Source organism: Entelurus aequoreus, linkage group LG09, assembly GCF_033978785.1.
Source record: "Entelurus aequoreus isolate RoL-2023_Sb linkage group LG09, RoL_Eaeq_v1.1, whole genome shotgun sequence".
NCBI classification, from domain to species: domain Eukaryota; kingdom Metazoa; phylum Chordata; class Actinopteri; order Syngnathiformes; family Syngnathidae; genus Entelurus; species Entelurus aequoreus.
In genome coordinates, this window is record NC_084739.1 from 15,711,998 (window position 1) to 15,724,575 (window position 12,578).

The 12,578-nt window shown below is 38.3% G+C and overlaps 1 protein-coding gene and 1 long non-coding RNA gene across 4 annotated transcripts in view; one reads left to right on the top strand and one right to left on the bottom strand.

Annotated features, from left to right (window-relative positions):
• LOC133657181 (uncharacterized) overlaps nt 1-11,727 on the bottom strand; it is a 33,323-nt gene extending 21,596 nt beyond the window's left edge. The window contains exons 1-2 of the long non-coding RNA XR_009827236.1: nt 11,624-11,727; nt 9,980-10,184 (exon numbers count right to left, since the gene is read on the bottom strand). This is a non-coding gene — a long non-coding RNA (uncharacterized LOC133657181). The remainder of the gene's footprint in view (nt 1-9,979; nt 10,185-11,623) is intronic.
• The window catches only part of loxl4 (lysyl oxidase-like 4), a 90,000-nt gene that overhangs the window by 19,981 nt on the left and 57,441 nt on the right, over nt 1-12,578 (top strand). For 2 of the 3 annotated variants that reach the window (XM_062058176.1, XM_062058177.1), the window contains exons 3-4: nt 9,603-9,904; nt 9,989-10,203. In XM_062058176.1, the coding sequence (XP_061914160.1) occupies nt 9,603-9,904; nt 9,989-10,203 (517 nt within the window). Of the gene's footprint in view, nt 1-9,602; nt 9,905-9,988; nt 10,204-12,046; nt 12,124-12,578 lie in introns of those variants that run through there. The other variant, XM_062058178.1, reaches the window with a different exon arrangement.

Genomic DNA, 12,578 nt, shown 5'->3' on the forward strand with positions numbered 1-12,578 from the left:
AATATTCTATTTATTATCAAGAATTCCTACTTTGCGGAAATTTATTTACCTTGGCGATAAACGAGGGTGTATGGTATTACTCTTTGCGACCAAAAATAGATTTGGCTATTGGAGCCCGAGTGTGTACGTAAAAGACACAACCAACAAAAATGCAGTTCAAGTATGTTTAAATGAGATATTAAGTATTACTTTACAAGTTATGCAAATATTTGTATTTACATTAACAACCTGCAGTTCAGTTCAGTTCAGTTAGGGCCATACTTGCCAACCCTCCCGTTTTTAGCGGGAGAATCCCGGTATTCAGCGCCTCTCCCGACAACCTCCCGGCAGAGATTTTCTCCCGACAAACTCCCGGTATTCAGCCGGAGCTGGAGGCCACGCCCCCTCCAGCTCAATGCGGACCTGAGACTGAGTGGGGACAGCCTGTTCTCACGTCCGCTTTCCCACAATAAGCTTGCCTGCCCAATGAACGGAGAAGTAATATATATATATATATATATATATATATATATATATATATATATATATATATATATATATATATATATATATATATATATATATATATATATATATATATATATATATATATATATATATATATATATATATATATATATATATATATCAGTGGCGTGCGGTGACGTTCATGTCAGGTGAGGCACTGACTTTATCACAGTCAGATTTACAAACGTATGAACCTTAAAGAGTATCTTATTCACAATTTGATTGGCAGCAGTTAACGGGTTATGTTTAAAAGCTCATACCAGCATTCTTCCCTGCTTGGCACTCAGCATCAAGGGTTGGAATTGGGGGTTAAATCACCAAAAATTATTCCCAGGCACGGCGCCGCTGCTGCCCACTGCTCCCCTCACCTCCCAGGGGGTGAACAAGGGGATGGGTCAAATGCAGAGGACACATTTCGCCACACCTAGTGTGTGTGTGACAATCATTGGTACTTTAACCTAACTTTAACTTTACACTTACAAACTGTAGCACACAATAAAGCACATTTAATTAAAAAAACGTTATTATGGTCTTACCTTTACTTATAAATGCGGGAGCGTTGTGAATGAATGAAATATGAAATCCGCGCTGCATTCTGCAGGTGTACCTAATGTTGTGTCCCTGTTCACGGGTCCTCCGGCGCGAGCATTGTTGTTTTTGCACGTTTTGGCTTCTTGTTAAGTGACTTTTTTTGGGTGGATTCGGTCTTGCACGTGGAGGGTTTGGGTGTGGGCTTTGGTTGGTGTGGCGCTCCCGTCGGGCGATGCATTCTGCGGCGGGAGTGTTAACCGGCACCGGGAGGCGGGGTTATGAGACGAGCAGGTTCGATCCCCACATCCGCCATCCTAGTTACTGCCATTGTGTCCTTGGGCAAGACACTTTACCCACCTGCTCCCAGTGCCACCCACACTGGTTTAAATGTAACTTAGATATTGGGTTTCACTATGTAAAGCGCTTTGAGTCACTAGAGAAAAGCGCTATATAAATATAATTCTCTTCACTTCATTTCAATATGTTCAATAATCATGTGTTTATTTTTCAGATATTGTCCAAAGTTAATATGAAAAGGTAAAAAAAATATTGCATAGGTCTAAGGCAGACCTGGGCAAGTTAAGCTTTTCAATCTGGCCCGCCGGACATTCCCAAATCATTTTTTTAGATCTTTAAGATGGAAACTGTAGCTGCCATTATGATGTGCAGTGATGTTTTCAAATGACCGTAAGTCTTGAACTATACAAATTATTTCAATGGTTAGAATCTGCACTTTTGCATGATATACTAGTTACTATGGTAATCTAAGTCACAGCAGCTCAGACGAGGCACCAAGCAGTGTGGGTGGGGAGCGTTTCCAGAGTGTTTGCAGAGCGGCCAGCCTGAAATGCGGGTGTCAGGGACAGACGCGGAAGGAGATTTTTACAACAAAGTTCTAAAGCTTAGTGATATATTAGATTGTATATTTATTTCGCTGTGTTTGTTGCCTTTTTTTTTGCGTTTCGCTTGATTGTAAAATATGTCGATGGAGAGGGGGGTGTAACGTTCATATGTTGTCAATATTCAGTGTTTTATCGTTCATAGTTAGTATTGTAAATCCCACATTCTTTATTTACATATACAAACCCCGTTTCCATATGAGTTGGGAAATTGTGTTAGATGTAAATATAAACAGAATACAATGATTTGCAAATCCTTTTCAACCCATATTCAATTGAATGCACTACAAAGACAACATATTTGATGTTCAAATTCCTTTTTTTTTTTTGCAAATAATAATTAACTTAGAATTTCATGGCTGCAACATGTGCCAAAGTAGTTGGGAAAGGGCATATTCACCACTGTGTTACATGGCCTTTCCTTTTAACAACACTCAGTAAAGGTTTGGGAACTGAGGAGACACATTTTTGAAGCTTCTCAGGTGGAATTCTTTCCCATTCTTGCTTGATGTACAGCTTAAGTTGTTCAACAGTCCGGGGGTCTCCGTTGTGGTATTTTAGGCTTCATAATGCGCCACACATGTTCAATGGGAGACAGGTCTGGACTGCAGGCAGGCCAGTCTAGTACCCGCACTCTTTTACTATGAAGCCACGTTTGATGTAACACGTGGCTTGGCATTGTCTTGCTGAAATAAGCAGGGGCGTCCATGGTAACGTTGCTTGGATGGCAACATATGTTGCTCCAAAACCTGTATGTACCTTTCAGCATTAATGGCGCCTTCACAAATGTGGAAGTTACCCATATCTTGGGCACTAATACACCCCCATACCATCACAGATGCTGGCTTTTCAACTTTGCGCCTATAACAATCCGGATGGTTCTTTTCCTCTTTGGTCCGGAGGACACGACGTCCACAGTTTCCAAAAACAATTTGAAATGTGGACTCGTCAGACCACAGAACACTTTTCCACTTTGTATCAGTCCATCTTAGATGAGCTCAGGCCCAGCGAAGCTGACGGCGTTTCTGGGTGTTGTTGATAAACTGTTTTCGCCTTGCATAGGAGAGTTTTAACTTGCACTTACAGATGTAGCGACCAACTGTAGTTACTGACAGTGGGTTTCTGAAGTGTTCCTGAGCCCATGTGGTGATATCCTTTACACACTGATGTCGCTTGTTGATGCAGTACAGCCTGAGGGATCGAAGGTCACGGGCTTAGCTGCTTACGTGCAGTGATTTCTCCAGATTCTCTGAACCCTTTGATGATATTACGGACCGTAGATGGTGAAATCCCTAAATTCCTTGCAATAGCTGGTTGAGAAAGGTTTTTCTTAAACTGTGCAACAATTTGCTCACGCATTTGTTGACAAAGTGGTGACCCTCGCCCCATCCTTGTTTGTGAATGACTGAGCATTTCATGGAATCTACTTTTATACCCAATCATGGCACCCACCTGTTCCCAATTTGCCTGTTCACCTGTGGGATGTTCCAAATAAGTGTTTGATGAGCATTCCTCAACTTTATCAGTATTTATTGCCACCTTTCCCAACTTCTTTGTCACCTGTAGCTGGCATCAAATTCTAAAGTTAATGATTATTTGCAAAAAAAAAAAAGTTTATCAGTTTGAACATCAAACATGTTGTCTTTGTAGCATATTCAACTGAATATGGGTTGAAAATGATTTGCAAATCATTGTATTCAGTTTATATTTACATCTAACACAATTTCCAAACTTATATGGAAACGGGGTTTGTACATTCTGGGTGTCTCATTCAGTAAAAAAAAAATTAAAATTCCATTCCGTGTTTTAAGGCGGCCTGTCATAATGTTTTTAGCATTCATTCAGACATTATTGTGAGGTTTTGTATTAGTGTTCCTAAAAATAGGACCCAAGCACACATACAGTACAGCAGATTTTCACAGTTTACATATATATATATATATATATATATATATATATATATATATATATATATATATATATATATATATATATATATATTATATAATTATATATATATTATATATATATATATATATATTATATAATTATATATATATATATATTATATATATATATATACATATATATATATATATATATATACATATATATATATATATATATATATAATTATATATATATATATATATATATATATATATATATTATATATATATATATATATATATACATATATATATATATATATATATATATATATAATTATATATATATATATTATATATATATATATATATATATATATATATATATATATATATATATATATATATATATATATATATATATATATATATATTATATGTATATATATATATTATATATATATATATATATATATATATATATATATATATATATTATATGTATATATATATATTATATATATATATTATATATATATGTACACATAGATAGATATACCGGCCCCCAGACACAGTTTTTCTATAAATTTGGCCGCTCGAGTCAAAATAATTGCCCAGGTCTGGTCTAAGGGGATAAAAAAAAAAAAGTGTTCAATATCCCCTTCCGCTGTGAAGTCAATTCAAAACAGCTATGCCACTTTGGCATTAATTGAACAACTACACAAAACACAATAAAAGGGCAAAAACTATGAATTTTTTAATTTTTTAAATCATTATATCTTGGTAAAACTTTTCGGCTACAATATAAACTTAAATAGTATGGGTGTTGTAAAAATACAGCTGTAAATCTGTCACGTTTGAAGCGACGCCAAATGAGCAATTATCTCTATGGGCTTTTGAATGGATGTGCCCGTGATGCTGCTAAACCGAGTTAAAAATGTTACAAAGGACATGTTGACTCACCGCTGAATAAAAGTTTAGCAGAAGCAGAGTATAATTGGATCCATGAGGCAATTCAGTCCATCAAAAGGAGAACCAAGATGATAATCAGCTACTAATCATCTGGCCCAAACATTTGCGTGGAGTGTTTTAGAGCATCCATTTGTATTTTGTTGCTTTGATGATTTGTTTACGACTAAAATACATGGACAATGTATTGCTCTAGTGCACACGAGAGCAGTGCGCCAATTGGTGATCTAGCTTGCGCTGCGGGTGATGTGGCGTGTGGGAAGGGGTAAGGACTCGTGGAGTGTGAATAGACTAGAACCAGATGGCTCAGAAAAACAACAACAAAGTAAAAAGTTTGTATTCAAGACAAGGAAAATGGAATTATCTGTTTAGCGTTAATGCTAATGAGTTTTTTTTCCAAAAGTTGAACACCCCACCTCCAATTAATACCTTTTCAAATGTGTATATGTTAAATTATCAGAAATTATCACAAATATATCATACTTTGTCTTTTTTATTTAGTTTGGTCCTTTATTTATTATTTAATGCCTGGTTAATGTTCTTCAGTTTTTTCAGGTATTTTTTTTTGTTTTTAACTTCTTTTTTATGTAATATATAATGACACTCCCATAAAAGTGCAATTTCAATATTATGTGCATTCAAAAGGATAAAAAATAAAGGTCATTAGAACAATCCTTGTTTATTTCAACTGTTGCCCCTAAAAGTCGCATTGAAGCTGGAAAGTGTGTTTTATTTGATTGCTTGATTAAGCTGACAAATTAATCGATAGATTACTAAAATAATCAATAGCTGCAGCCCTAGAGTGTTTATGCCAGGGGTCGGTCCTAATGCTAGTGGTGTGTTGCATGGTTGCTGACATATTGCTAAAGTCGCCTGCCAGGCTGGAGGATGGCATGCATCAGCCAAAAAAAAAAGGGTTTAATATAGGGTTTAATATGGGTGTCAAATTTTTTTATTTTTAATCGCGATTTTTGTTTGTAACGATTCTCAATCGACTGAATAAAAAAATAAATAAAATAAAAATAATGAATATATATATATATATATATATATATATATATATATATATATATATATATATATATATATATATATATATATATATATATATATATATATATATATATATATATATATATATATATATATATATATATATATATATATATTTTTTCATAAATTTGTCCTTTCCAGCCACTCAGGCTAATCATATTGTTCATGTAGATCAGGGGTGTCAAACTCATTTTAGCTCAGGGGCCACATGGAGGAAGATCTGTGCACACGCGGGCCAGACTATTAAAATATCCTGGCATTAAAACTAAAAAGTAAAGACAACTTACTTTGACCAACAAACACATTCTGAAAATATTACAATAAAAATATAGAAAAAAATACCAGCAGCGGTGAAGTTTAGATCCATGAAGGAAAGAAGAAAGTGAATGAATGTTTATAACTGAATACATTTACATATGCATAAAAATTTGTTGTCTGTTGTATTATTTTTTTAATGAATTAAGTAATGTTTATGCCAACCTTTTTCCAAAAGACAATATAGAATGTGAGATATAACAGGACAATGCATACATTTATCATTTGTTTTCAAAACGGTTACAAAAAAGTGGGACCCCAAAAATTTACCGTGGGACCCCATTTTTAGGACTTGATGGGGTCCCTGTGACCCCATTTTGAAAATTCCTAGCGCCAACACTGATGGAGTATTGGTGCGTCCAAAACAGCATCAGGCCGGGGGGCCATAGATCATTCATTGGGCTTTGACTTTGACACATAGGATGTAGATGATCATATCTGCTGTACAGAACTACTTTAGAAGAGAGAAATGTTGGATACTTCTCTGGTTTCCTTATTTGACTTTATTAAATGTTTGGAAGCATTTTATTAAACGAACACAGTTTTCTTTTAAGTACCGTATTTTCCGCACTATAAGGCCCAACTAAAAACCTCCAATTTTGTCAAAAGCTGACCGTGCGCCTTATAATCCGGTGCGCCTTATATATGGACCAATATTGAGCCTCCAACAGGTAAAAGTTTCAATCAATCAATCAATCAATCAATCAATCAATCAATCAATCACAACTACGGTAAGCAGCCGCCAACTTCATTTTCCCAAGAACAACTTCTTCTTTTACGGTAAGCAGCCGCCCCCGTAGAAGAAGAAGAAGCGCGCGGTGCATGCTGGGATATATGACTGCGCGAGGCGTGCCCTTTCATTTCCATTTGTTTGTTTATGTAAAGACCCCAAAATGGCTCTTATTAAGAGACACGCTTACGACGCAGAGTTTAAACTTAAGACGATCAGTCACGCAGTAGAACACGGGAATAGAGCAGCAGCGAGAGAATTTAACATTGTCACTGAACTGCTAGACAACAGCAGCGACACTGACTCGATTAATGACGACTTCGACGAGACGGATAAACAAGTTTAACACTTATGCCGTCGCCCAACTGTTTAATTCGGACACTGAAGAAGAAGAATTCGAGGGATTCGTGGATGAGGAATAACTTAATAAATTGAGCTTTACATGTTTATTTTGTGTGTTGTGTTTTGTGACATTAACGTTTGAGCAACGTTGAGTTATTGATATTAGGGCTGTGAATCTTTTGGTGTCCCACGATTCGATTCAAAATCGATTCTTGGGGTCACGATTAGATTCAAAATTGATTTTTTTTCAATTCAACACGATTCTCGATTCAAAAACGATTTTTTTTCCCGATTCAAAACGATTCTCTATTCATTCAATACATAGGATTTCAGCAGGATCTACCCCAGTCTGCTGACATGCAAGCAGAGTAGTAGATTTTTGTAAAAAGCTTTTATAATTGTAAAGGACAATGTTTTATCAACTGATTGCAATAATGTAAATTTGTTTTAACTATTAAATGAACTAAAAATATGACTAATTTTATCTTTGTGAAAATATTGGACACAGTGTGTTGTCAAGCTTATGAGATGCGATGCAAGTGTAAGCCACTGTGACACTATTGTTCATTTTTATTGTATTTTTATAAATGTCTAATGATAATGTCAATGAGGGATTTTTAATTAGTGAAGTGTGAAGTGAATTACATTTATATAGCGCTTTTTCTCAAGTGACTCAAAGCGCTTTACATTGTGAAACCCAATATCTAAGTTACATTTAAACCAGTGTGGGTGGCACTGGGAGCAGGTGGGTAAAGTGTCTTGCCCAAGGACACAACGGCAGTGACTAGGATGGCGGAAGCGGGAATTGAACCTGCAACCCTCAAGTTGCTGGCACGGCCACTCTACCAACCGAGCTATACCGCTATGTTGAAATTGTTACTAATATTGATACTGTTGTTGATAATATTCATTTTTGTTTCACTATTTTTGGTTTGTTCTGTGTCGTGTTTGTGTCTCCTCTCAATTGCTTATTGCTGTGTATTGTTTTGTTGGATTGATTAATTAAAAAAAAAATATATATATATATAAAAAATAAATTAAAAAAAATTATTTTTTTAAAATCGATTTTTTAAAAATGAGAATCGATTCTGAATCGCACAACGTGAGAATCGCGATTCGAATTCGAATCGATTTTTTCCCACACCCCTAATTGATATATTGTTATTGCTCTGCCCTATTTCGAGTGTTACTATATGGTGATTGCACGTTTGATTTACCGTAACAGTATCACTGTTTTTTACATGTTTATTGAATCAGGGAAAAGTTTCCCTCCACTATGTGATATAAATGTTGCACTACATGTTATACCTTGCTGTTGTTAAAAGATAAACAAAACACCAGGTCACTGACTTTACCTCGGGGAAAATAATAAAACCGCTGCTTATTCATTTTGGGAGTGAACAGAGTTGTCAGAACGCTGGTTTGTAATCTATTAATAAAGTTTGACTGACCTATCTGACTGTTTTGTTGACATTCCCTTTAGCGCAGCTCCATCTAATGGATGCATAACGTAACCCCAGCCTCTACTGCAGCGTCTATTCTATGCACCTTATAATGCGGTGCGCTTTATATACACTACCGTTCAAAAGTTTGGGGTCACATTGAAATGTCCTTATTTTTGAAGGAAAAGCACTGTACTTTTCAATGAAGATAACTTTAAACTAGTCTTAACTTTAAAGAAATACACTCTATACATTGCTAATGTGGTAAATGACTATTCTAGCTGCAAATGTCTGGTTTTTGGTGCAATATCTACATAGGTGTATAGAGGCCCATTTCCAGCAACTATCACTCCAGTGTTCTAATGGTACAATGGGTTTGCTCATTGGCTCAGAAGGCTAATTGATGATTAGAAAACCCTTGTGCAATCATGTTCACACATCTGAAAACAGTTTAGCTCGTTACAGAAGCTACAAAACTGACCTTCCTTTGAGCAGATTGAGTTTCTGGAGCATCACATTTGTGGGGTCAATTAAACGCTCAAAATGGCCAGAAAAAGAGAACTTTCATCTGAAACTCGACAGTCTATTCCTGTTCTTAGAAATGAAGGCTATTCCACAAAATTGTTTGGGTGACCCCAAACTTTTGAACGGTAGTGTATGAACAAAGTTTTAAAATATGCCATTCATTGAAGGTGCGCTTTATAATCCGGTGCGCCTTATAGTGCGGAAAATACGGTAATATAGACATTTTTTTAAGAGCTTTTTAACTATTTTATAGAGGAATGTAGTTAATCACAGAACTGGCACCCAATGTTATTAAAAAAGTATTGATTTTGAATCGAGAATCGTTTAAAATCGAGAAACTATTTGTTACCCCGAAGTGTACTCACTTTTGTGATGTATTGAATTTCCTCCTTTCTTCAAGGCCCCATATGGATGGACAATGTTCACTGCGATGGTTCGGAGAAGTCCTTAAAGGACTGCAAACACCGTGGTTGGGGAGTGAATGACTGTAAACACGCTGAAGACTTGGGGGTGCTGTGCACTGCTGAGCGCAGGCAAGCGCAGACAAGCATCATAGACCGAAGCAACGCCAACAGGACCCGTGGCGGTCCCGCCCCCCTGTTGCAAGGCCTCGTGACCACCCGCAGGCGCATTGGATATGGTTACTATGGTAACGGACATGCATATGAGGTCCCGATCATCGAGAGGCAATACCTTAACCAGGTATGGCCGCACACAACCACTCGCTAACACTACTCAAAGTGTATATTTTGGTAACGTTGCCTGTTACGGACTTACCCCGATCAGGGTCACAGTAAGGTTCGGATCGAGGAGGTGCGCCTGAGGCCCATCCTCATGGCTACCAAGAAGAAGACCTTGGTCACAGAAGGTGTGGTGGAAGTGAAGCACGCTGGGAGGTGGAGGCAGGTCTGCGACATGGGCTGGACTCTCAACAGCAGCAGAGTCCTGTGCGGGATGCTCGGCTTTCCGGAGGCCGCTCCGCCTAACGTCAAAATGTACAAGTGAGTGTTGGCGCCTTTTTTCCCCCCCACCCCCGCAAGGACGGCAAAACACCCGACTAAAAAGTCAGTGATGAATAAAAAGCAAACCGCCACAACGTCTGCTTTAGAGGCGGGATAAGTTTGTCATGGTTATCACCACATTGCAGCCACATCTCCACTAGCGTTCCCCCTCCTCTGCTCAGCTCCAGGGGAATGATAAGAGGGTCTCTGTTCCCTCTCTTTACACCTCTCAGCAGGCAAATCACCCCTGCACACCTCATTGCCTGATGCTATCTTCTCTCGCAGACAAACAGCCTCGGCTTTTAATTTGGGATTCCCATCCCGAGGTGTAATATCACCGCCTGATTGTGCTTTAACTGTTCCGTCGATGCCCTCGGCCAGAGTGTGAGGCTGAGAATCGTTTTTTTTTTTTTTGTAAAGTCGCCTGTTTTATTGGCAGTAGAGCGTCTCCGGCTTGAGTCAGCAATGCACTGCTCCACTTTTACATCCTCTCTTGACAGCGTTCTGCTATTACACAGGCCTCATCATCATCGGCGGTCACTCGAACGAGTATGACGATCCTCCTGGTAGGGGTGTATCCCTTTTATGGAGGATGCCTGTGCGTGACTTAGTTTAACGTGGGGAGACTGGTGCACAGACAGTCACCACACGATCCTTGACAGAATCGGGTCAGGGTCCAGTGGCATGGAGTCCAAGACGACTGGGGACCCTTTTCTGCTGCAGCCGTTGTGGTAGTTCTTAAATCTACCGTCTTCCGCCTGCTCCGCCGTTGAGGTCTTCACCGTATCCCTGGCTAGGGGCCAGTCAGGTACTAGGCCAGGGGTCGGCAACCCGCGGCTCTAGAGCCGCATGCGGCTCTTTAGCGCCGCCCTAGTGGCTCTCTGGAGCTTTTTCAAAAATGTATGAAAAATGGAAAAAGATGAGGGGAAACAATATATTTTTTGTTTTAATATGGTTTCTGTAGGAGGACAAACATCACACAAACCTCCCTAATTGTTATAAAGCACACTGTTTATATTAAACATGCCTCACTGATTCGAGTGTTTGGCGAGCGCCGTTTTGTCCGACTAATTTTGGCGGTCCTTGAACTCACCGCAGTTTGTTTAAATCAGGGGTCGGCAACCTAAAATGTTGAAAGAGCCATATTGGACCAAAAATACAAAAACAAATCTGTCTGGAGCCGCAAAAAATTAAAAGCCATATTACATACAGATAGTGTGTCATGAGATATAAATTGAATTAAGAGGACTTAAAGGAAACCAAATGACCTCAAATATAGCTACAAATGAGGCATAATGATGCAATATGTACATATAGCTAGCCTAAATAGCATGTTAGCATCGATTAGCTAGCATTAATGCAGTGACCAAATATGTCTGAATAGCACTCCACACAAGTCAATAACATCAACAAAACTCACCTTTGTGCCTTCACGCACAACGCTAACAGTGTGGTGGACAGAATGAGACAGAAAAAGAAGTGGCATAAAACACGTCCTAGGAAGTCGGAGAAAGTTATACATTTAAACAAACTGCGGTGAGTTCAAGGACCGCCAAAATTAGTCGGACAAAACGGCGCTCGCCAAACACTCGAATCAGTGAGGCATGTTTAATATAAACAGTGTGCTTTATAACAATTAGGGAGGTTTGTGTGATGTTTGTCCTCCTACAGAAACCATATTAAAACAAAAAATATATTGTTTCCCCTCATCTTTTTCCATTTTTCATACATTTTTGAAAAAGCTCCAGAGAGCCACTAGGGCGGCGCTAAAGAGCCGCATGCGGCTCTAGAGCCGCGGGTTGCCGACCCCTGGTTTAAATGTATAACTTTCTCCGACTTCCTAGGACGTGTTTTATGCCACTTCTTTTTCTGTCTCATTTTGTCCACCACACTGTTAGCGTTGTGCGTGAAGGCACAAAGGTGAGTTTTGTTGATGTTATTGACTTGTGTGGAGTGCTATTCAGACATATTTGGTCACTGCATTAATGCTAGCTAATCGATGCTAACATGCTATTTAGGCTAGCTATATGTACATATTGCATCATTATGCCTCATTTGTAGCTATATTTGAGGTCATTTGGTTTCCTTTAAGTCCTCTTAATTCAATTTATATCTCATGACACACTATCTGTATGTAAAATGGCTTTTAATTTTTTGCGGCTCCAGACAGATTTGTTTTTGTATTTTTGGTCCAATATGGCTCTTTCAACATTTTGGGTTGCCGACCCCTGTACTAGGCCTTTGCCAAGGGCCACCTAGGGTAACAGTAGTAAAGGGGTTAACCGCCTAGTGCCCCAAGACCCCATAGAGGAGCCTCCACTGCCGGATGCACTTTAACGTCATGCTCAGGACACAAAGGCACAGGCCTATTCAAC